The sequence below is a fragment of the Paracoccidioides lutzii genome (genome assembly GCF_000150705.2).
Source record: "Paracoccidioides lutzii Pb01 unplaced genomic scaffold supercont2.31, whole genome shotgun sequence".
NCBI lineage: Eukaryota > Fungi > Ascomycota > Eurotiomycetes > Onygenales > Ajellomycetaceae > Paracoccidioides > Paracoccidioides lutzii.
This window is the reverse complement of record NW_015440977.1, coordinates 140676-163465: the sequence shown is the minus strand read 5'-3', so window position 1 is coordinate 163465 and position 22790 is coordinate 140676. Positions and strand designations below refer to the sequence as shown.

General features: G+C 47.7%; 6 protein-coding genes across 6 annotated transcripts; 3 read left to right on the top strand and 3 right to left on the bottom strand.

Annotated features, from left to right (window-relative positions):
* Positions 1-901: 901 nt before the first annotated feature.
* Positions 902-3556, bottom strand: PAAG_08270 (hypothetical protein; the record flags this gene model as incomplete). The annotated part of the gene is made up of 1 exon (XM_002789787.2): positions 902-3556. One exon carries the CDS (start codon positions 3554-3556, stop codon positions 902-904), a length of 2655 nt encoding a protein of 884 aa, XP_002789833.2.
* A 160-nt stretch (positions 3557-3716) lies between these two features.
* On the top strand, positions 3717-4936 carry PAAG_08269 (hypothetical protein; the record flags this gene model as incomplete). The annotated part of the gene is made up of 6 exons (XM_015846464.1): positions 3717-3947; positions 4018-4274; positions 4420-4498; positions 4635-4695; positions 4777-4808; positions 4916-4936. 6 exons carry the CDS (start codon positions 3717-3719, stop codon positions 4934-4936), a joined length of 681 nt encoding a protein of 226 aa, XP_015701128.1.
* An 837-nt stretch (positions 4937-5773) lies between these two features.
* Positions 5774-7488, bottom strand: PAAG_08268 (hypothetical protein; the record flags this gene model as incomplete). The annotated part of the gene is made up of 3 exons (XM_002789785.2): positions 5774-6146; positions 6250-7264; positions 7419-7488. 3 exons carry the CDS (start codon positions 7486-7488, stop codon positions 5774-5776), a joined length of 1458 nt encoding a protein of 485 aa, XP_002789831.2.
* An 879-nt stretch (positions 7489-8367) lies between these two features.
* Positions 8368-10288, bottom strand: PAAG_08267 (hypothetical protein; the record flags this gene model as incomplete). Its single annotated transcript, XM_002789784.2, has 2 exons — positions 8368-9874; positions 9954-10288. 2 exons carry the CDS (start codon positions 10286-10288, stop codon positions 8368-8370), a joined length of 1842 nt encoding a protein of 613 aa, XP_002789830.2.
* An 8836-nt stretch (positions 10289-19124) lies between these two features.
* PAAG_08265 (hypothetical protein) lies at positions 19125-21364 on the top strand (the record flags this gene model as incomplete). Its single annotated transcript, XM_002789782.1, has 3 exons — positions 19125-20288; positions 20388-20704; positions 20803-21364. The coding sequence occupies 3 exons, from the start codon at positions 19125-19127 to the stop codon at positions 21362-21364; spliced, it is 2043 nt and encodes a 680-aa protein (XP_002789828.1).
* A 383-nt stretch (positions 21365-21747) lies between these two features.
* On the top strand, positions 21748-22116 carry PAAG_08264 (hypothetical protein; the record flags this gene model as incomplete). Its single annotated transcript, XM_002789781.1, has 1 exon — positions 21748-22116. The coding sequence occupies one exon, from the start codon at positions 21748-21750 to the stop codon at positions 22114-22116; it is 369 nt and encodes a 122-aa protein (XP_002789827.1).
* Between the last annotated feature and the right edge of the window lie 674 nt (positions 22117-22790).

Sequence of the window (22790 nt, the reverse complement as noted above, 5' to 3'; positions counted from 1 at the left end):
GATTAGTTAAATATACATTAATTGTCGGCCTGCATCGTATTTGCGCCGGGAGAAATAATAGATACGAAAAAGGGGGCTCAACGGATGCTAGTTACCAAAACGCTATAAAGGGAGCAGCCGTTTTTGTAGGGTCACCTAGCATGAAGTCAAAATATTTCCTTCCATTACCGATGCTGGAACACTGCCTGGGTCGGTGGTTCCTGGGCGAGGCGGGTTGAAGAACTTGTCATTCGGCCGCCCTCCCATTATCAGGGTTTTCAGACGGAGACTCCGCTGATGACTTAGACTGCTGAAAAGGCACTGTCGGGACCTGAGGGCACGGTACATAGCGTCAATCCAATCGTATCCGCAACTTGACAGAAGATACTGGGCTCAAGAGGGATACCACCCCACACAGTTGGCATAAAAAAATCCCAACAAATGCTGGCGTAGGAACCTCATTATTTGCGTCTTTGAGTCTCAACTGGTTTCGGACGTTAATTTGCTGTGCGGATTGGGATTTGCGATTGGAACCATTGGCGCTCAAAACGTCATCTCAGTTCGAAGTAGTCGTGATAGGAAATCATAGCTACATTCCTTCTAGCAAAGTTGCCTTTTTTCTCCGAGCATCGAAGGTGGTGTGGAATTTGGGTCAAGCTTATTTCAGGTTGATGCAGCCGCAAAACTCTCACTTCACTGGGTAACTACTAGGTCAACAAGCAAGGAAGCGCAGCGGATGGGGAGCTAAAATATACGTTAAGTACGGTACAAAAATATTTTGAGATAGACAAGGGTGTTAGTTTGTTTGGTGTGCTCATTGCTATTTGAAACTGTACATTTACTTCCTTCCGAGCCAGCTGGACACGATGAGGATCGAATCATAAAATATGAGAAATAATATCTCAACAAAATATATGATACCCTAATCGTTATAATTATGGATGCGATCATAGAGTTGTTTCTCTACCTTTCGTTTCTCCTCTCTATACTTCATTTGCTGCGAGACGTGTCCATGATACTTCCACGCCTGATCTTGCTTATCATCCAGCTCACTCCTGTTCAATGACCGCTGTGGAGGGTTCACAAGCCTGTGAGGATCCTCCACCATTTTCCCAAACACCGAAACTCCCCAAACCCTATCTATATCGCGCAAAATCTCCTCGAGTGTCCATGGGTTCACAGCCCGCAACAGACGATTTCTGGGACGGTTGGATAACCGGTAGTCACCAAATAATACAGCGAGACGCAGTCGGGTTGCCAAGCGGACCGTGTTCATTTGCACGATAACACCCTGTTCCTTCAGTTCCCGCAGGAGGACGTGTCCTCGTACCCAGGGGATGATTTTTTCGCGTTCTTTGCTGAAAGTATTATAATATATTTCTTTGGAATTAGGTGCGAGAGAGAACCCCCACGCGACTATTGCGGTCTGTAGGTGCACGGAAAAGATCTGGCGGAGGGGAGAGTCGGGATGAGCGGGCAGGAGCAGCCTTTTCTGGTCGAATTTGTGGATTGAGCGTTCAGGGAAATTAGGGTCAGTTAGAGGTGACTCTTCCTGTTTGGGATCCATTGGTGAATAGAAATGTATCAACCAAAGGCACAGTTTTCGAAGATCATTCCAGTCGGCCCTCATCCCAAATCGTTTCAAGATTTCATTCCACCGGTGAGCTGAAACATCAACTCCGACGCTTACCAAGTTTTGCAAGATGCCAATCATATACGTGATTGCACGAAGATTCTCCGGATCTCTAGCTTCTTGCATCCCAAGCCTACGGACGGGTAGTATCTTCTTGATCATCAGATCTAAGCTCTCTTGTGAAGGGGGGATGCTATGCTCCCTCATTTTATCAAGGATAAGAGGTATTCGTCGCCAGTCCTTAACGTTTACCGCTTTTCGGAGAAGGATGTTATGGTCATAAATATCTTCGGTAGATAGGATGGTAAGAATTTTGTACACCATACGTGCCCGCCGCTGGTCATCTGCAATAGAATAGGCAGCAAAGAGGTCCTCTTGAGTCTTAAGGTTCTCGAAGACTTCCGGGTGCAGATCACTCTGCAAAAGCTCATTCAATACAAAGTCGTCTCCGTCCGAGGCTAATTTCCGGACAACCCTCGAAAATGCAGTGTCACCTATCGAAATACCTTCCCGTTCCAAAATATCGAGCTGCTCAGATAACTTTTTGGCATTCCCCGCCTTCAAGGCCATCTGCCTTAGAGTCTGTTGTCCGATCGAGGTAGCTCCAAATGCTTTGACACCAGCAACGAAAAGTTCAAACGTGAAAGTCTTTGTGGCAAAAAAACGGGCACCGAAGTTATCACTGACATAGTTCCCTTCTCCGTCGACCCTTGAAGCGGTGTCCTTGCCTGTTGCACCATGTGGCCGTCGCTCAAACAGTTCCAAGAATTTCCCATCTTGGAGGAGTCCTTTCATTGTTAAATTTGCTAAGAACGACTGGTTTTCTGCCTTCGTCCCATAGCACCGCAGATATTGAATTAAAGGTTTAACGTCCTGTACTGTTCGGGGCAGATCGTTCCGTTGTAAGAGGAAATCATGCATCGCCAAAGCATCAGACATCCTTCCAGCCCCTGAAAGTTGTGGCATGATAGCAGAATAGACCTGATGATTATCGAAGGTCCTGCATATTTTCCTAAACGCCCTTAAACCGCCGTCAATCGAGGCCGCGGACTCAAATAGCTGTAGTAATATAGCATTTGGGTTTGACAGATGTGTGTCTTTTAACCTTTTGTGCCACTCCACTCCCTTCGCAAATAAACCTTTTTTGAATAATCCAACAACAACAGATTCGTAATATTTTTCCCTGTCCCACACCTTCCCCGATCGTTCATAAAGCTCGGTGGCGTAAGAATGTATTTCGCTTAAAAAATAATTTCGTTTCCATCCAACAGTGATAAAGTTTTTCCACAGAAACGAAGCAGAATCGCCTTCCACCGGTAGATCCACTGGCTCCCCTCTCTCCCTCAGCCCTCTCCAGATATCAATTACGCCATCATCGCCGTCATGCCGTTTGCGATAGAGAAGCAGCAGCTTCCACAACTCAAAATCATTTGAGAAATGAGGGTCGTCAATCAACTTGCTCCCAATATCTCTAGAATGACCAACATCTGATTCAAATTTGAGCTTTTCAGGGTCCAAAGCCCAGTCCGCGGACCGAAAGGCTGCGCATTCGTTCAAATAATTCGAGAGCCGAGAGGAAGATGGATCTGTTCTCTTTCCATGCAGCGGGTTCGTGTGGTCTTGTAATACCGGTTTTGTATTAATATGGCGCTGGAAATTAAGGGAGGATCCATGTTGTCTTCTCTGAGGAGCTGTAGGTCGACTGCTAAGTGGTTTCACAAAATGAGCTCTTCGTCCCGGTCTGCGACGGGTCGCAAAATCGATTTCCGCTGGAAATTTCGCTGAAGAAGCTTTCCTCTCCTGAGATCTCGCATGGCGTCCTGCGTACCGTAGGCATTTTCTGTCCAATTGCAGTTTATCGAGTCCAGCTGGAGTCACAAGGAGAACACTGAGAAGGGATAACGTAGAGTGTGAACCCAGCAGCTTCTGGGCGGCCAATTGCATCTACCTTGCCTCCGTCGGGAAATAACGGGAGCCCAAGGACGGTTGGTTGTCTATCTGCTCTATATGCCATTCACGAATATCATACAAACACCCAGGGCGACTCCAAAAAAAAAGGATGCGTAAGAGCGAATTGATCATATATTACTATTATAAGCAGATAATGCGAGCTTCCTCTACGGGGAACGGGCAGCGATTACAAGGCCAGCGTGGGATGTATGAGCTAGTCCTAAATAAGGCTAGGGTGTCCCAAATAAGACTAGCGCACAACCGAGAGAGAGGTCGGCTAGATCACGTGCAGCACGCGGAGTGTGACTACCGGTCAAGGCCGGCTGCTAATAACATGTTAGGGATTCCCCAGATGGCCCCTATGGAATTGCAACTCGTCCCTTTAGTCCTACGAGAAATGCTAGCCGAATTGGGCCTTATTTTGCCAGGATATCTAACATCACACAAAAAAGCAGCGCCCAGGTGCCAAGCAACTTACCAAAAGCGGATTAAACCCGAAGAAGGTATCTTCACGTGATCTGCTGACCTCATCCACAAACCAACCACCAACATCACCCTCACTTCGGCAGGGAACGATCGGTAAACGTCGTCAAAACGTCAAGCATCAACCATCACCACGTCTACCATTGACCCGAGTTACTACCTCAGTTGCCCAGTTCAACCTCTACACCTTCGCAGCCATGGTGTCCAGAACCCTCCCCAGAATGGCCGGGTAAGCCTCCCTCACATACGCCCCTTCCAAGTTGCTCCGATCCTCCCTAAACCCCAGCTTAGCGCAACATCGACATCAATTCATCAATCTACATGTCTCCATTTATATATATGAATGGCTAATGTATCCGCATGTCCCTATTTAGATTCGTCTTCCGCGAAAACCGTGTTCCCTATTACCAGCGTCTCTTCCAGAGACATGACGGCAAGCGCATCTGGCAAAAGGTACGTTCCCCCATGCCCGGTCCTCTTTTAAGGTCTAGATGACGTCCTGCTCCGAAAACCGAGACGCCAGGAGGAACAAAGTCGAAAGGTAGATGCAAACGATATGGCAATCTAACATTGGTTTAACACAATACAGTCCCATCGCAGCCCATACCTCCTGTATCCATACTACGTTTCCCTCTTTGGCTCCTTCGTGGGTATGTTTCTTCCATCCTGATATATGTACCGGCCAAAGGAGCTATCAGCAGCTAACGAGGGCCAATTGCTCCCTGAAACAGCATCTTTCTATGCCATGTCCCGAACAGTCCTTGTAAGTTCTATTTCTCTTTCTTTCTCCTTTCGGACCAGTTCCTGCCCCCTCTTTATTAAGACATGGTAATCATGGAATTACATCGTTCTAACCAATGTCGAATACAGGGTTACAAAACCTGGTTCTAATTCTGTCCTTGGAAAAGGGGCAATGATCAAACCTCGCTGAACTTTCAACCTTACACACAAATGGCATTCATGTTTGCATTGATGTTTGTCAACCAGCTATACTTAACATCACACTGTGTTGGAATTGCGGTGGGCAATGATGGAGAAGGGTTATTTCTTTCTTTTTTTCTTTTTTTCTTTTTTTTTTTTTTTTGGTGTGATATGCATACTGTATATATAGAAATATGAGAAGCAAAGTGTTAAAAAAAAAAAAAAAAAACCTGACATCTCCCCTACTTAGTTTCCTTCCTGCTTTCTGAAGCTCTGTACTCTGGTTATTATTCAGGGCCCCTGTTATGCGACTCATATCCTAACGAGAGGCTATGTGACGAAATGTTTGATACGGTAGATCTGCAAGCTTATGTATCTGCGTGGTTATCTGCTTTTGACAGTCAGCCGCTGCCAGATATCAAATCCTCAATCAAAAGATGTAAGAATACATTGATCAAAAGCAAAACATGTCAGACCTCGGGTAAATGTCCACCGATTTCCTTTTTTTTCCATTTTGAGCCAGTATTAGACAATTGGAAACTCCGCTCAAAGTTTACATACGAGATGTCAAATGAAGCCACTAAAATGAAGCTGTAGTAAAACATCGAAAAAATAAAATAAAAATAAAAGTAAAAGTAAAAATATAAAAACAATAGGGGGCCAGTAGAAAGGGAACCCTCCCCCCCTTTTGCTCCAGCTCCTCGTCAAAAGAAACAAGAATCACCCAAAACAAGCCACCATCAAACCCCCCTTGCCCTCCACTTCGTCGTCCGTAGCATCAAACAAAAAACAGCCCCTTCACAACACCTACCCCTTCCTCGTAGTCCTCTTCAACCCCCTCTTCACCTCCCTCTCTTTCTCCTTCTCCAAATACTTCCTCTGCTCCTCGGCAGACATACCCCTCAACAGCCTATCACGTTCCTCTTTCTTCGTCTTCTCCGCCAACAACTTGCGTTCCTCAGCCTTCTCCTCCTCATAAGCACGGCGGAGCTTACGAATCTCTTCCTCGCGCGTATTGCGCAGCTTGCGACTGACCTCGGCGCGGAAGTGGGCAACGGAGACGAGGCGGTCAGTCAGGCGGAGGAATTGGGTGAAGAGGGGGAGGGTGTGGGTGTAGTTGGAGGATTTGGGGAGGCGGAGTGAGAGGTTGATGCGTTTGCGAGGGGTGGTTTCGTCGATTCTTTGTTATGTGTCAGCGTTTACAATGGGATTTTACATGTATTTGTCGTTGTTTTTGTTGTTGTTGTTGTTGTGGTGGTGGTGGTGGTGTTGTAAATACTCACTTTGTAGGCTTATCCAGCGGCTGATCCGTAATGATCAAATACTCAAAATCATCTCCAGCCCTCGCAACAGCCTCGACAAGCTCAGCCGTAAGCATCATCTCGGTAATCTCCGCACTCTCGCTCATAACAGTCGCCCAATCCGGTAACTTCGAAATATCCTTTGTAAACGTTAGGGAGATGTCATATCGATCCTCACGTAGCCTGCGCATGCAATTTTTATGCACAATCGCAAACACAAACCCGTCATAGGCCGAACTATTACTTCCCCCCTTAGACCGCTGCTCAATCATCTCGCTCTCCACAGCAGACGGCGCAGGAACAAGATCCTTCTCCTTCCCATCAAACGCATACGCAACGCACTCCACCTGCTCCACAGGCGCCGCCCACGAGTCAAAAAACAAACTAACGACCTGATCACCAAGCATGTAGAGCGGATTATACCATCTGAGCAACCTAATCGAGACATCCAGGAAAGCCACATTCTGCCGCCCAGTCGCATACATCGTGAACTCCGTCCCAGTCTTCTCCTTCAACATCGACTCCGGCACGTCCACCCTGTCAACACCAGCAGCAGCAGCAGCAGCAGTATCATCATCATCAGCGTCCGCAGCCACTTTTCTCAGCCCCTCCGCCTGCACAGCGTCAGCGGACGGCGCCTTCCGCGCCCGTGGACGCCCATCATACCCCACGACAGCAAATTCGCTCTCGAGCGTGGGCAGATGCGCCTGCGCCCACTGCTTGGCCTTGCGCCTGTTCTTACCCATGCCCCATACGTGCACGCACAACAGGAGGATGATGAAGGGGATCACGAAGGCCTCCTGGATGAAGTCGCTGGGCTCGACGCGTTCCCAGACGCGGTACCATGCTGTGTATAACACGGGGCGGGCGGCGGTTGGTGGCTGGAGGGTGCTGGTGAGCGGAGTTCCGGCGGCGAAGGTGGTGGCGGTGGTCGTGGGTGGGCCGTGGGCTGCTGCAGGCGGTGGCTCGGGGATGTTTGAGGCGAAGTCGGCGAAGTCTGGGGATTTTGGGGGGTGAGGAGGGTTAGTGTTGCGAGTGCAATTGGGTTGCAATTGTGTTTGGGGGGGGGGGGGGGGGGGGGGGAGGGGAGGTGTTTATCGAGTAGGGTTTGTGTTGTGAGGGGGCTGGGACTCCGGGTTCAGCAAACGTACCTACATCATCCCCGCTGGCTGGAGGAGGCTGCGCTTTTCCCTTGAACAGGTTCTGAAGAAGACCAGACATTGTGTAGTTTGGTTCTCCTTGCACCCTCAGAATTCCGTGCCGTGGCCGTTTGGGGAGGTTGTTTGGTGAATGAGTTGTGAGGGGGTGAGATTCGGGGTTTCCTAGAGCTGTTAGTTCAGCTAGTGGTGGTTGCTCGGCAGATTTATGCCCACTTCACGCTTCTAGAATGGAATCGAAAATTGTTCCCGTATGAGCTCGGTCTGATTGATGCGACATGTAAATTAATTTTTGAACAAGGTCAAGTACCTGAATTATGATAAATCAGAGGATCAGGAAAGGAAGCTATACGCATATATGAAGCGATTGCATGCAACGATAGTTGATAGATATAGATACATCTAGATATGTGAAAGGAGTTGAGAGTGCGTGCCGTTCGATTATAGAACCAATATATACATACCAGCAGCCGGCTGGCCCTTGACCCTTAGTCCTCGTTTTTATCCAATCCTATCCCACTCTATTCCACAACCCTCCCGGTCCTGCTGGTTTCTGCCCGTGCTATTAATAAAATACCTTTCCGGGGAAAAAATAAAGTAAAAATAAGGAAAAAAGAAAAAGGAAAAGAGAGAGAGAGAGAGAGAGAGAGAGAGAAAGGACGTTATTCAGAAGTGTCCCAAACTCCTCATTGGTATAAAACGCGAAGAGAGATAATAAATTACATTAAAGGGTGAAAAATGGGGCGTATGAGACACCAAAAAGAAATAGAAAAAGAAAAACATTTATATACACGTCGTATCGATCGTCAAGGCCCCCATAGACAGTCCTCGTCCCGTACGTTCTGTAGTAAATTGTGCGAGAAAACAAAATAAAATTAAAAATAAAATAAAATTAAAAAATTAAAAATAAAAATAAAAATAAAAAAATTAAAAAACCCAAAGATCAATGCCGGTAAGCTGGCGGCGGCGTATGCGATCGGTCCCAAAACCCGCCGCTACCGCTGCCACTACCTACATAACTACTCATCCCCGAGGAGTTTTCATCCTGGATCCTTCGCGCGATTTCGCTGGCCATTTTCATCATCCATGCCTGCTCGAGGATGGAACCGTTGTGTGCTACTTCCATGAACGAGGGGGGACAGGACTGTGTATATGTAGGTTTTTCGGGCGGGTAGCCAGATGCAGATGCAGATGCTGGGATTGGAGATGGAGCGGGCGGACCCAAAGGAGCTGAGGGAATGTTTCGGATGGGTGCTGCATCTTGTCGTGGTGGTTGGAAGTGATGCGAGTCTTCGGGTTTGGGGTTTGACGATGTCACGTTTCTCTCTATTTCGTTTGATGGCAGAGGTTGCGTGGTGCGGAGGGGAAATTCATGGCCGAATTCCGCGGGGATGGGTGGTCTTCGAATGTTTGTTCTTTCGGCATCATCACGGTCGACGATGCGGTCACGGAGCGTTTGTCGACGGCGAATGGTCGAGTTGCGCACCGGCGACACGGGTGGTGTGACAGGATCATCATCGTTATTCTCTTCCGGGATGATAGAGCTGGAGTATACAGATGCGGCACTCTTGGTTGTCGTAGTAATCGTCGAGTCTGTACATGAGCTTTCACCACTGATGCTCGCCATGTCATCTGTGGGTTTACGGTGTGGGCGCAGGTCAATGACTCTCTTCTTGCGTTTGCGGGCGTGCGCTTTGGAATGGCGTGCTGCACCTAGACTGAGGCCGTAGCCGCTATAGCCGGATGATGGGAGGCCGGGGCGGCTTTGTGAGGATGTCACGCTTGCAGTGTCTTGCGAGGAGAGCGGTGCGCTTGCGACCGTTATGTGCGATTCCGTTCTGGATAAGGGTGGACTCATGGGAGAGACGAGTCCGCTTGGCCCATCTGCCTGCTCTATTGAACCGGTCCATGCTCGAAAAACGACTTCGCGAATGGATGGGGTGAAGAGGGAAAGCGTACGTTGGGAATCCGTCAAGGCGGCTATACGGAGGGCATTCTTTTGAGAGAAGAGGGAGTGCATCTCGACGCCAGAGTCAAGAGATAGTGAGGCTATTTCGGAGGTGGAGAGAACGTTTCCGAAGGAGTCGACAGGGTCCTGGGGAGGGTTTAGGAACGGGTCCTGGCCTGGTCCTTCGAGGGATGGGTTTGTGACTTGGGCACAGGTGGTTTCAAGTTCGCTGTATTCCGTGCTCCACAGGCGCAAGGAGAGCCTATGTATAATTGCGGGAAGCTCGTCCATGAAAAGGATTCGTAGCTGGCCTTCGATTTCTTTCTGGAGATAGTCGCGGACAAAAGGGATGGAGTCGAAGGTCGATGAGACCTTCAGGGATTCAAGGGGGTCGTTTCGAAAGACAACGGTGATGCCTTTTTGTTTTGAGAAGACGAGGATAACGAAGCCGGAAAGCTTTATATCAGAGAGGGTGATTTGGAGAGGGATGGTCAAGCCGGTTCTTTCAACCAAATTATTGTTAGCAAACTTGTATAGTTTCCAACAACCACCAAACAAAAAGATTAAAACATAAGACTCACGCAGCAGCAAGAGGTTGAGGAGACGTAAATGAATGCCTCGTGAGAAGATACGTATTCAAGGGATTCGCCTGCACACAAGTCTTAAGTGTAAGAACCGCGTCCCCAGCATACGACATTTTGAAAATCCCACGAAATCGATCCTCAGCCAGATCTCCGATTTCCAGAATCTCCAGCTCGGGCGGGTTAGAGCCCAGATTTAATTCAGTGACGACGATATCGTCGACGATGATGGGTGGTTTAGGAGACTTGTTCAGGGCCGCAGTGAGCAGATCTTGGGCTCTGGTGTAGAAGCCTGCGTCTGCCATTAGCGGCGACCAGTTGAAGTTGAAGGCCATGACGGTACACCGACATGGGGGATGTTGGGGAGAACAGGTATTAAAATATGAGAGGATGAGAGGATGAGGGGGGTTTGATGGTGGAGCGCTATGGATGGGATTTACGGGTCTGAAGATGGGAGGAGAAAAATCAGGTTCAGGTTCCGAGTCGCGTGCGGGCTGTTTGCGGATGATGGAATCCGGTGATCTCAGTTACCAACCAACCCCCCAAAGAGTAACACCAGTTAGTTAACTAAGATCTGAATAACTAACTAACTAACTAATGTAATTCACAGCCGAGTCCGGCCATCAAACCGGGTCGGCCACAACTTGAAACGCGGAACAAATCTACCAACTTACCTGCTTTGAGACGCGTCAGAATGCCAACAATTTCGCAATACAAATAAAAGAAACTCTAGAAAGAGAGAAGGATGACTGACTGAAAATGCATACCGCTTTGAAAAATAAAGAAATTATCTCTATTTGTGAAGCAGCAAGGCTGTATGATAGTTAGTTATTTCATGCTTTCCTGTTATAAATGATCATTCCTCACATACAGGCACAAATTCACACTGATTGACTAAAGTTGAAGAGGAAATTCTTGTTTAAATGAGTGCGGAGTTTGGTCAAATGAGAATTACCCTTTAGACCAGCTGCTTTTTAAAAAGGAAATGATGAATTAATTTCTTACTGTATAAGATTTTATTTTCTCTGCTCTCTGTGTTAACAAGAGCTGTTTCAAATCTAGTAAGACATTGTATCGAGCCGCAAAGCTGATATGCAGAATATAACAATTATAAACAAGTTAAATGTAAGAATACTATGAATATCTATAAATAATTTGATATAATAAATGATGACTTGCATGGTATAAGATTCAATATGAAGATATCAACAACTTTGATGGGACTATGTTTATAATGAGACTCTAACTATTTATGCTATTATTTTTATTATTTAAAAAAAAAAATAATATAATAAAATATTTTTATTTAACTATTATATAGTTTAAATTTTACTAAATCTTTGTTCTTTTCAATTTTTAAAACTTTTATATAATTTAATTGACATAACCAAAGTAGCAAAATTAAACATTATATAAATATATTCTTTAGTAAAAGTGCTCAATCAACTAACTAGTTTTGAAATATCAACTGTTTAAGCATAGCGTTACCATGAACAAAAGAGAATATAAAGCTAAAAGCTTCCAATGTTAGACAGGAGCAAAAGAGGATAAACTATTGTACACATTATAGCTGAAGAAGAAATTCTAACCGCTCAAGAATGATTAGCTTAGGGCTGCCGGAGCTCAGGAGCTCAATCAGCTCATTGAGAGCGGGATTGAGGATTCCAAAATCTGAGGACTGGAAAATAAGCACCAGCACACTGAAGTCGATGCGGTAGTACAGGGCATAGAGCTCCTGGTTGCTCACAGGTGCAAGAGCATATGCTATATAATTTCTATATATAATCCCTAGCGATTGTTGCTTAATTTGAGATGTCAAAATTTGGGTTGGGAAGTTGACGGACTCGGTGCGGCCGGGTTGGTGGTGAATTACGTTAAATCGTGGTGGGATTAACGGACAGCCCAGGCCAGGGAGAGTGCGGAGGTAGACTTGCAAGTGGCCGTCGAGTGAAGGGGAAGCTAAGAACTAACTAATAAATAATTAATGAGAGGTGGATGATGGAACTGGTGGTGATCGATGGAAGAATCCGAACCCAGGGCGGAAAACAAGTTTCCCAATCGCCTCTCTATGAGGAGGTTCGTCACGGCAACCCATTACTTTTCCTTAAAACTATCCACAGAGAGAGCTTCAACACAAAAATATACCTGGATTATTATTTCTTTATTTATTATTCAATGTCCTTCTTCTTGTCAAATCACAAAATAAAAGACGTTTATCGGAAAATTTTTACAGAACTCCTATTGAGAGCGAATCAGCCCCTTTTTCACCGCGTGCGTGTTTCTATAAAATAACTTCTATTGCCTGGCTGACACCTTGTGAGAAACAAAACTAACACCTAGCCATTTGTGAAACATAAACGGACTCTGATATAGGAAAATAGAAGGGGGGAGAAACCTATCGAAACAGATATCCCACGGTATGGCTGGATGATATCATCCACCTTGAACTCAACGATGCTCTCGAAGACTGGCAATATCAGTCCCTTCATCTGTGGCACATTATGCAGACAGATCTCTTGCATGCTCATGACACAACATCCAGTCCACATCCAACTTCGTTTTAATCTGTAACCAGGTATGGGTCAGCAGAAGACACATAAACACAGTAATCTTCCAAGTCCAATCAGTCAATCAGCCAATCAGCCAATCCTTCGCATCCTTCTCCCAAATCTCAGCAATCTCAAATGCAGTTGGTTGGAATCCCCTCACTTTCAAGCAGAGAGGGTTGCCCCGTTACACTAACTCGGAAAGTAACACGTCGTTGCGGAGTAGAATATTTTAATGCCGGCAAGTTAGGCGCAGAACTACTTCCGGGTAAACACACAATACACGTCCGTCAGTATGCCACGGAAGGAAGAGCACCAGAAGAACCTTAGAGCAACTTGCTAGGACGGAGCTGTTAACATGGTAGTTTCAATCTCAACCTCATCGTAGATGAGGGCGCCTGATATATCTCAGCTTCCTTTTCCCTTGGGACCTGTGTGTGTGTGTGTGTTTTTATTTAACGCCCGGTTAGTCCACGTGCCTTAAGGGCACGTGATCTAGTAGAGTCCGCGTCGAACTATAGGGCGGGTAGAGCTACGCCCGTAGGCGACTACCTATCTAGTAGCTATCTTACAAATGAGGCAAAAATGGGTTGCGTATTGCTGCACCGGCAGAGCCCATGGGTCGGTTGCCATAGAGCAGAGGTTTTGAGAGGTTTTAGGTTTGTGGGAGGGAGGTAGGGGAGGCGGATAGGAAGGAAGGCAAGGAAGGAAAGAAAGGAGAGGAAAGAGAGGAAGGAGGAGGAGGTGGTGAGGAAGACGGGGGCAAGACAGAGGAGAGAATGGTCTGTGGGATCTGATCTGGAGGTGCGCGACAGCGCATTGGACAGATATTCTGATAGAAGGCTGTTTCTCTTAGCCAGTTATTGAATTCTAGGGCCCCACGCGAGGTTGCCAGTGTCTCGCGGAGATTGTAGATAGGCCGGCGCTGCTTTGCTGCTTTTCTTGCAAGAGTGCAATAGTAGAAATGTTCTGGAGTTTTGCTATGTCCGCACCGGCAGTAGCACTCTGCATCTTCATGCTTAAGGTGGCTGTGGTAGGCTGCAAAGTCTCCATGACCTGATCGGGCGGCATAGAGCTTTCCTAATGTGAAGCGTGAAAGTTTTACCTCTGTTGAGGCTCTCTTTAGTGGGATCTCCAGCTCCATATAGCGTTTGGGCTGATTTTTGGCCCAGTAGTTCTCAAAGGCCCGTGTGGTTTGTTCCATAGTGTGTCACTTTATATAAGCTAGAGTGCCTATGCTGTCAGGTTGAGGTACCATGCTTGCACTTGCTGCCTGCGCTGCGGCTGCTTTGGCTTCAAGATCTGCCTTTTCATTACCAGCCACGCCTGCGTGGCCTGGGACCCATCTAATGACCACCCTGCTCTGGGTGGCCAATGGGAGCCTATCCCTGCTCTGCCAGGCCTTTATGGCTTTCAGAAACTGCGCGAAGACCTGCTGGCTAGAGGTGTTTGGCACAGATCCAAGGGCTCGTGCTACCTCCAAATTGTCTAGGCAAATGTAGACGTTGCTGGCAAACTTTGCCTGAGGCGAGGTGGTGGCTTCCTTTAGGCCCTGCAGGGCTGCCATTGCCTCTGCGTCAAAGACCTCTGCTTTATCCATTGGCAGGTTTCCTGTGGAGATTAGACGGTGTTTGCTACCCCAGCATATAGCCCATCCTGCACCAGTCGCACACTGAGGGTGCTCTATCTGTGAACCATCGGTAAAGACCACCAGATCCAGGGGATTGCGTTGTTGTAGCCAGCTCTTAAAGTCTTGTGCTGCCTGTTCCTTTGTGCGGCCTGCCTCATACCCAATCTGCAGATCTTCTTTCCTGGGAAATCTCATCCAAGGGGGCGTGAGTAGAGGGTCATATGCTTCTATCCCACCAGCATGACTGGACGCTCTAGACAGACGTGTGGTATAGGGTTTGGTGGTAGCTACTTTATTAGAGCGTCTCACTAGCGGGTGCCTCTTGTCAAGCTTTTTGATTCTTACTGCAAATACAGCACGCCGGTTGTCTAGTGTCTCTTTCATTGGCATGATTCCTAGCTCACGGTGTAGAGCTGAAATGGGTGTGGTCTTGTAGACTGGCAGTGCCCCTCGCAAAGCATCTCTAAGGGCTAGATCTAGCTTTCTGACTAGGCAATCCATTTGATTGGAGATTTCCTTTCCCTTCTCCATTCGTGTGGCTCCAGGCCACCAGGCCTCTGCTCCATAGCAGAGCACAGAGAGCACACAGGCCTGAATGAATTGTCTAAGCAGTTGTACTGGGGCGCCTCTTGCTGTGTTGCTTAGTGCTCATATGCCATTAGACACCTGTCGTGCCTTAGCCGCCATGGTCTCCACGTGTTTCTTGAAGCTCAGTTTTCTATCTAGCCAGATTCCTAGATATCTTATGGAGCTTTTCACTGCCTTTGCTGTAATAGAGTGAGTGCCAGATGTTGTTTCAAGGTCAATTGAGGGGTTTGAAAGGGTTCTGCGCCGTGTGAAGTGTGCTATCTCAGTTTTGGCAAAATCAAATGTCAGCCCTTCTTTGCTGGCCCAATCATTTAGCAACTTGAAATCCTCCTGAAGAGTAACAACATTCCCTTCAAGAGTGGTTCCAGCACTAAGCAGTCCTAGATCATCTGCGTAGCCTAAGCGTGCACGTCTTCTTTGTATAGTTCCTAGAAAGAACAGAGGCTGAATAAACAGCATGAATAGAATAGGTGAGACTGGCGAGCCTTGTGGAAGCCCTGCTGGGATATCAAAGAGCTCTCCCAGGAGTCCATCCAATCTGATCCTGCCTGTGCGTCCTGTCATGAAGCTTTCCACCCATCTAATTAAATTTGGTGGCCAGCCTTGTTCTTGCAATCTCCGCAGCATCCTTCCTCTGAGTACAGCATCAAAAGCACCCTTGATGTCCAGAGTAAGAAGAGAGACTACTTTTCCATGGGCCCAGGCTTCCTCTATATCATGAACCATCGCTGCCACTAGGTCTGAGGCAGCCCGCCCAGGGAGGGCTCCAAAATGCTGGGGGTGGACAATCTTCTCTTGTATAGCTGTCCAGGCCAGCCTACGGGCTACCAGGCGTTCCAGTCCCTTCCCCAACGTTGAGAGAAGGGCTATAAGCCTGTAGGATCGCGGGAGTGTTGGATCTCTGTTGACCTTAGGCAGCACAACCAGTGTGGCATCTTGAAAGGAGGTTGGGTGCCAGCCAACCCTAAGGCAGGCTCTGAACAGCCTTTCCACTGATACCTTAATATGTGGCCATGCCTTTCGTAGCACCTCTGTTGGCACTCCATCAGTTCCTGGAGTGGTATTACCCGTGTTCAGCAGAGAACTTTGTATCTCATGTGCTGAGGCAACAGGAAAAGGTAATTTGACAGATGGTGGGTTGGACCAGCTAATTGGGATATCCTCTCTGCTTGCAGCCTTCTGTAAGAGCACCCGTTGCAGAAGGTCTCTTTTCTCTCTAGGGGTTGTTCGCGTTCGCCCAGTCTCTTCATCTACAAGAGGGGGGGAATGAAAGGAGCCAGTTGAATGGGCCCATTTGATCATCTTAAAGATATCTTTCCCCACTGAGGCCTCTGCTATCTTGCCTCGCCAGTATTCTCTCTTGGCTTTCCTGGTGGTCCTGGCTACGTTGCTTTTTGCTTCTCGTAAAAAACTAGAGCCTAGGTGCTGTGCACGATGTAGTGTTGTCACTGCTTTCTGGCAGTCCTCATTCCACCATGGCTGACCTGTGCCTTGCCCGGTGCTCTTCTTGGTGGAACTTTCCAGGGAGGCTATTAGTGCATCTGTGATACCTTTAGCCAGGGCATCCAGCTGATCTGTATTGGGGTACTCTGGGAAATCACATAGTTTGTCTAGTTTTGGCTTATAGGCCTCCAGCGTCTGGTTAAAGACCTTCTCATTCATGGTGTCGAGACGGAAAAAATGGGTTGGCCTGTCAGGCCTTGCGCCCTGTGGAAGGCTGATTTTGGTGAGAAGAGTCTGGTGGTCAGAGGAAGTGTAAAGGGATCTGTCCACCTGTGTGTCCACTCCTTTGATAACTAATTCCGGGGTGGCCCAGGCCAGGTCTATCATGTTATGCCCACGTGTGGGAGTGTCTGGGTCCATGGTGAGAGTAAAGTTGAAATTCATGGTCCATTGCAGGAATGGTTCCGCCCACATGCTTGGAGGCACTCCTGGTTGCCACACGGGGTGCTTGATATTGAGGTCGCCAGCAAGGAGCAACGGGAGTGCTGGGACAGACCAGGAGAGAAGACAGCCCACACCTTGTCCAGGATCCTCTGCGCCTGGGGGTGCATTGTATATGTTGACTGTCTGAAGCTGTAGACCCCAGGCCTGTATGTGCAGCATGTGGATGTCCCGGTTTTCTGCCCAGGGGCCTGGGACTGCATGAGCATGGATTTGTGGGTGTTTACGCACATAGGTGAGGACCCGTGGCTTCCTGTCCCACTTTTCAATTGGGGCAAAGCAGTTGAATGCTGGATGCTTTTTGGAGATGCGTTGGCTTAAGTTCCTGTGAATCCAGGGTTCCTGTATGAGAAGGATGTCAGTCTTTCTTTCAAATGCTAGATTGAGGGCCGTCTCGTGTGCTGGGCCCCCTTTTCCTACGTTGACTTGCATAATCTGCAGGAATTGCGGAGATCTAGAGTTCTTCTTCATTGAGTAGCTGAAAGGAGGGTGTTGTTGCGTGAGATGACGTGTTGGGTGTTGCATTAGATGTTGGGTTGGGCGCCATGCCTAATGCTGTGCCTGATGCTGTGCTCAATGCTGTGCTTGGTGCTGTGTTTGATGTCGGTGTGAGGTTAGATCTACGCTCAGTAGAATCATTCAACCTCAGGTCTGCTGATGGCCCTCGACCACCGCATTTGCTGTTACTTGCCTTGGCCAAGTATGCCTTACTCTGTGCATTGCGGATATCCCTCAGCTGGTTTCTTGAGTGCCTTTGAACAGTCCCATTCTTTATCCCTGGTCTGGCGGGGCAGGATGGATCATCCGCGGCATGTGGTCCAAGACAGTTAGTGCAGTGATTGGGGCATCCACATGCTTCATTCTCCTTATGACAGGATGGATTTCCTTTCACATGATTCTTAGAACTGCATTTTTTGCAGCGAGGGACGCGGAGGCAGTATCTCTCTTGATGAAATCCCCAGCATTTGCTGCATTGTTGTATTTTGACCTTAGGTGCCTTTCTGATCACTGGTCTTTGATATCCATATAGTTCCACTTTTGATGGCAGGTTTACTGCTGTCTCTTGCGAAAAGTGTAATATAAGAGTGGCTGTTGGGTTTCCAGGGTGTATTTTTGCCCAGCGACTCTGGACAGGCTTGATTCTGGTTTGGAGTGTGAATTCTTCTGTCATGGATTCTGCTGAGAGACGCAGAGTTCCACCACCATAGTCACTAATCTCCATGGGCAGCCCAGGAATCAGGCAGGTGATCCAATGTTCTTCCTTCTCTATCTGAGTATTGGTGAGGGTGGCTGCTAAAACATTCTTTTGGGCTAGCAGGGCCTCCATGTCTTGCAAGCTTCTAGGAATGATGGCAATGCCTGTGGGGATGGCTTGAACTGCTGTGATGGCTGCTGCCAAAGGCCCTGGGAGTTCAGCCTTCAGCTTTCTAAGAGTAGCAATTGGGCTTGCTTTGCGAGCTAGATGATCTGAAGGCAGGCGCGCGAGGATTTGTGGTGTTTTTCCTTCTCTGGGGTTATTCCTAAGCAGGGGTTTCTGCAGTATGGTTGCTGGTGTTTTTGTTACATTGGTGCTGTCTGCAGCTGTCTTTGTGTAGGTAGGAGCTCTTGCATCATTTGCACCAGTGGAGCCAGCAGGCTTGATTGTGGTGGACTGCTTAGCTGTTTCTAGACTTCCATTGTACCAGTCCTTGACTAACGCCTTCACAGCGGCTCCAAGGGCCAGTGCCCTTGATAGGCCTTTTGCCTTCATGACATCTAGGTCTTCTTCAATCCGATCAAGCATATTTGCAGCCGCTAGTGCTTCTGCATGGGATTTCTGTGCCTCAGCCTCGTGGGCGGCTAGGAGATCGCTAGCCATCGGGCCACGTAGGTTGAGGTGAATTGGTGCGACATTTCTGCTCTTTGAGCTGCCTGCTGGTGTAGGGGAGCTTGGAGACTCCATGTCATTCAGTTCACATGTGCGGCGGGCGATTGGGGTGAGGAGATGGGGTCTCTTGGGTGGACGGCGTATGGGGGAGCAGATGCGCGTCAAGGCTCGGGACGCGTTCGGTGGTGTTGGGGGGCTGGGCGCGCTGGCGGCGCTGCGTCGGCACGCCATCAGGCTTGCTGCCTGAGGGGATGGGAGAGAGCTTATAGGGATGTGATCAGGATTGATTAAGATGTTTTTGTATAACGATCAGAGAGTTGCGTTGTGATAGCTCCACGTTGTGTTCCCTTGGGACCTTAGGCATTGGTTTAAGTTCCATCTTACGCTTTTGTGGAGAGGGTCACATGACCCAACCGTTGTCCTAGCAACGCAAACACTAAACCATCTATGGTAATACGCAAACTTATACCTCAAAACAATCTTTGCATGATCTGTACAGTTGCATGCATGCATAGAGTTGATATATCATCTATTTCCTGCGCAATTTTTTTTTTTTTTTTTAAATCTGCGCGTTCTGATGAAATCTTCCTTTGATCATGCGGCGTGATATATCTCTCCTCTCCCCCTCAGCAACCCCTTCAGAATCTCCTAGGAAGCCGTCACGAAGTATGAGCAGCATATGCACCAGGTCTACAACTACTGTTGCTGCTACTCCCTCTACGAGAAAAGTGTATGGCAAGGGGCAGACAAATGCTGCGCGCGCAGTTCTCGAACGGGATGTCAATAATCATGTTCTGAAAAGGGCTTCTGCTGTCGTAAAAACACAGGAGCGCATAGAGTCCGCGATTGATGATATGATTACGGCTGTCTCTGCGCTTCAGGTGGGCGCTGGTAATGGAACGACAAAACGTCTAAATGAACAAAGAGAAGAGGGAGTCAACACTACAATCAAACAACAAGCAGATACCGAGGAGGAAAAGGAACAGCAGCAGCCCATCATCAAGATACGGACACTAGAAGCCCAAACACAAGCACAAGAACAAACCAAACCAAAACCTAACCCCAAACGAAAACCCCGCAGATCCTCCGGCCGTATCGAAGACATAAAGCTAACAGACTACGTCCGCCCCATCCTCAACGAAGCCACCTCCCGAATCTCCTCACGTGGAATCCAGCGATTCGCAAGCTGGTCCCGGCGCGCGGGTGACATGTTCACCGTTGAAAAGATCGCAGAGGGCTCATACGGCGAAGTCTACCAAATGCGCTTCAGAAACGCTGATATCCCATCCGAGAGAAATAATAACAACAACCTTTCCAAGTCCCGTATGGCACGTCTGAAGGCCTATTATCGCGATGGCGTGTTTAAAATCATTCCCCTCCGCGCGCAGCGGGGTGTCGGCTCTAAGAAATTCACCGCAGTGTCCGAGATAGTGGCGGAGGTGCAGCTGCTTAAGCTTCTGGATCCAATCCCGGGATTTGCCAGGTTTAGGGAGGTGCATGTTGTGCAGGGGCGGTTTCCGGAGGCGTATCAGCAGGCGTGGATGAGGTATAGCCAGACGAATAAGGGGGAGAATTGTCTGAATCCCGATCCGAGTAAGGCTAAGTCGTACCCGGATACGCAGCTGTGGGCGGTTTTGGAGATGGATAATGCGGGCATTGAGTTGGAGAGGTTTGAGTGGGGTTCTGCCTGTGAGGCATATGATATCTTTTGGGGGGTTGCGCTGGCGTTGGCGAGGGCGGAGCAGTTTGCGGCTTTTGAGGTACAATTTATTTTTATTTTTATTATTATATTTATTTTTATATGGTGGACGATAATTTTTTCTTATATTAAGTGGGGTTGTTGCTGACAGCTTTTACAGCACCGGGATCTGCACCTTGGCAATATATGTATCAAACCTACGAAAAAGAGAATTTCGACGGTGGGATTGCCTAAATCAATCAATGCGGCGTTGCAGGGAGACCTGACTGGGTTTGGATTGAGCGGGCTTGAAACTACGATTATTGACTATTCGCTTTCGAGAGCGGAGTTGCAGCCAGAGGGGAATTTGGATGAAAACGAGTCGCGGAAGAAACATCCAGTGGTGGAGATTGCCTGGTCGGATCTGGATCAGAGGCAGATCTTCGACGCTGTTGGGCGGGACGAAGATGAGAAACTCCTTCGAGATACTTATCGATAGTAAGTTCCCGTTTACCTACCCAATATATATATATATATTTAACTAGTCCTTAAACCACGCATTGTGTCTCCTAACACTGCCTTTTGTAACATCACAGTATGCGATCCCAAGTATACCACCAAGACGACCTTCTCAGCCCCACGCAACCCGCCACTAAACCCGGACAATGGAAAAACTACAACCCCAGAACGAACCTTATATGGCTCTCATTCCTTCTGCAAATGCTCATGAAGAAAACGAAACCGTCTCCATGCCCTTACCCGCGGCCGGCGCCAGAACAACAGCAACAGCAACAGCAACAGCAGCAACGGCGGCAGCCACTCACACAGCGGCCCGCAAACTGCAAATTGGACAACAATATCCCCATCAACAACGGAAACTCTCCATGCAAGACGGTGAAGAATGAGAAGAAAACGCAGCAGGCCCATGTCACCAGGGATGACGAAAATGGCAACAGGGGGAAAAAAGCTGGGTCGGGCGTCGATGTGGATCTGGATATTGCATGGCGGAAGCTGGAAGCGGAGTTGGGAATGCGTCTACAGACGACAGCGGAGATGTTGAGTGTGCAGTGCGGGATTGAGGAGCTGTGTTCTGCTGGGGATCTGGTGGCTGTTGCAATTGGGGCTGGCTGGTTGGGGGAGGGGGATTTCTTGTGTTAGGGTTTGTTGATTTTCAGTTTTTTTTGGGGTGGGCCGCTTTGTTCTTGGATTATGTATAGAGGTTGGGGTGGAGTTTTTCGTATTGTATCATTTTGCATCTTAGGTTTCCCCTTTTTGCATATTTTCTACAGCGGAAGTTCCCTTACGTATTCTAGCGAAGAGATAGCATTTAATGTTTACGATGCTTTAGAGTTTGGGTTTTATTATTATTATTATTATTATTATTATTATTATTATTATTATTATTTTTATTATTATTATTATTTTGCTCATACCTGTTTAGCGGACTAGATGGTACATATATTTATTGATATAGCAAGTATCTTGCAGTATATATTGTCAGTATTCTTCAATTTACTTGTCCCTAATAGCCATTGAGCGCAATGACTAAAGGAGAGAAACTGAATAAAGCTGGTAGAGTTTTACCTCAGCTCCCCTGGTTGACGATGATGCCGCTTACACGGGAGGTTTATTATCCCACTGGCCTGATCGACCAGGGAAGGTTGATGTATATATATTCGCTTGCGGATTATCTTTGGTGGGGTAGTGTCTTTGTGTATATAGATATTTACAGTTCCGCTGTATCGCGGAACCTGTCGGGAGGCTTGGGGAAGGTAGGTCTCGGGTCGGACGGGAGACGTGGTGGGGCCGGGCCCGATGCCGATGCCGATGCCGATGCCGATGCCGATGCCGGCATCGTTGCAACCGTCCCGGCTGGTTGCCAATTGGCGGGATGTGCAGGACGGGAATAGGATACATAGCACGCAGAAAGAGTAATGGTTAAATACTGATCTCATTTGACGATAGATAGTAATATTATCATGTTAGGCCCCTCGCGTGGAGGGTAGATGGATTAAACTGTTCTAGTCCGTACCTTCAACTTGTCAAGTTTTATATAACATATCCGCTGCTCATGAATGGTGGTTTTAAGACTTATATGGGAGAACGGAGGTGAACATTTTGCTTTATATATTCTTATTGTATTATGTAGTCTCCTTTCATAAAACCTGAATAAGGTTTAAGGCAAATGAACTGATAGTAAGGAGATGTCTAACGATCTCTAATCCCCCCATCCCTTTCACCATCAAGGGATTGAATGACGACGAGAAGGTCCAGAATACATAGCCCGCCTTGCCAAGCGTCAAAAGCCAGGATACGTAAACAAAGTCCTTCTCCAACAGCTCAAGTTAATCCTGACACACAGACAAGAATTCATTACTGAATTTGGTTAGTGATGTTATGCATGGACAGACGTTTACCAGAATTAAAATGGCAAACAACCGCCCGAACCTATTGAACATAGCGTGTCTATCTAGTAATGTAGCGGAGCCATGGTGCAGAACTTGCGGCGCATCACCTTACTGGCCGAACAGGAATGAAGACCCATACCGGGAATGGTCAGATTTAGTTAGGCGAATTATTGCTC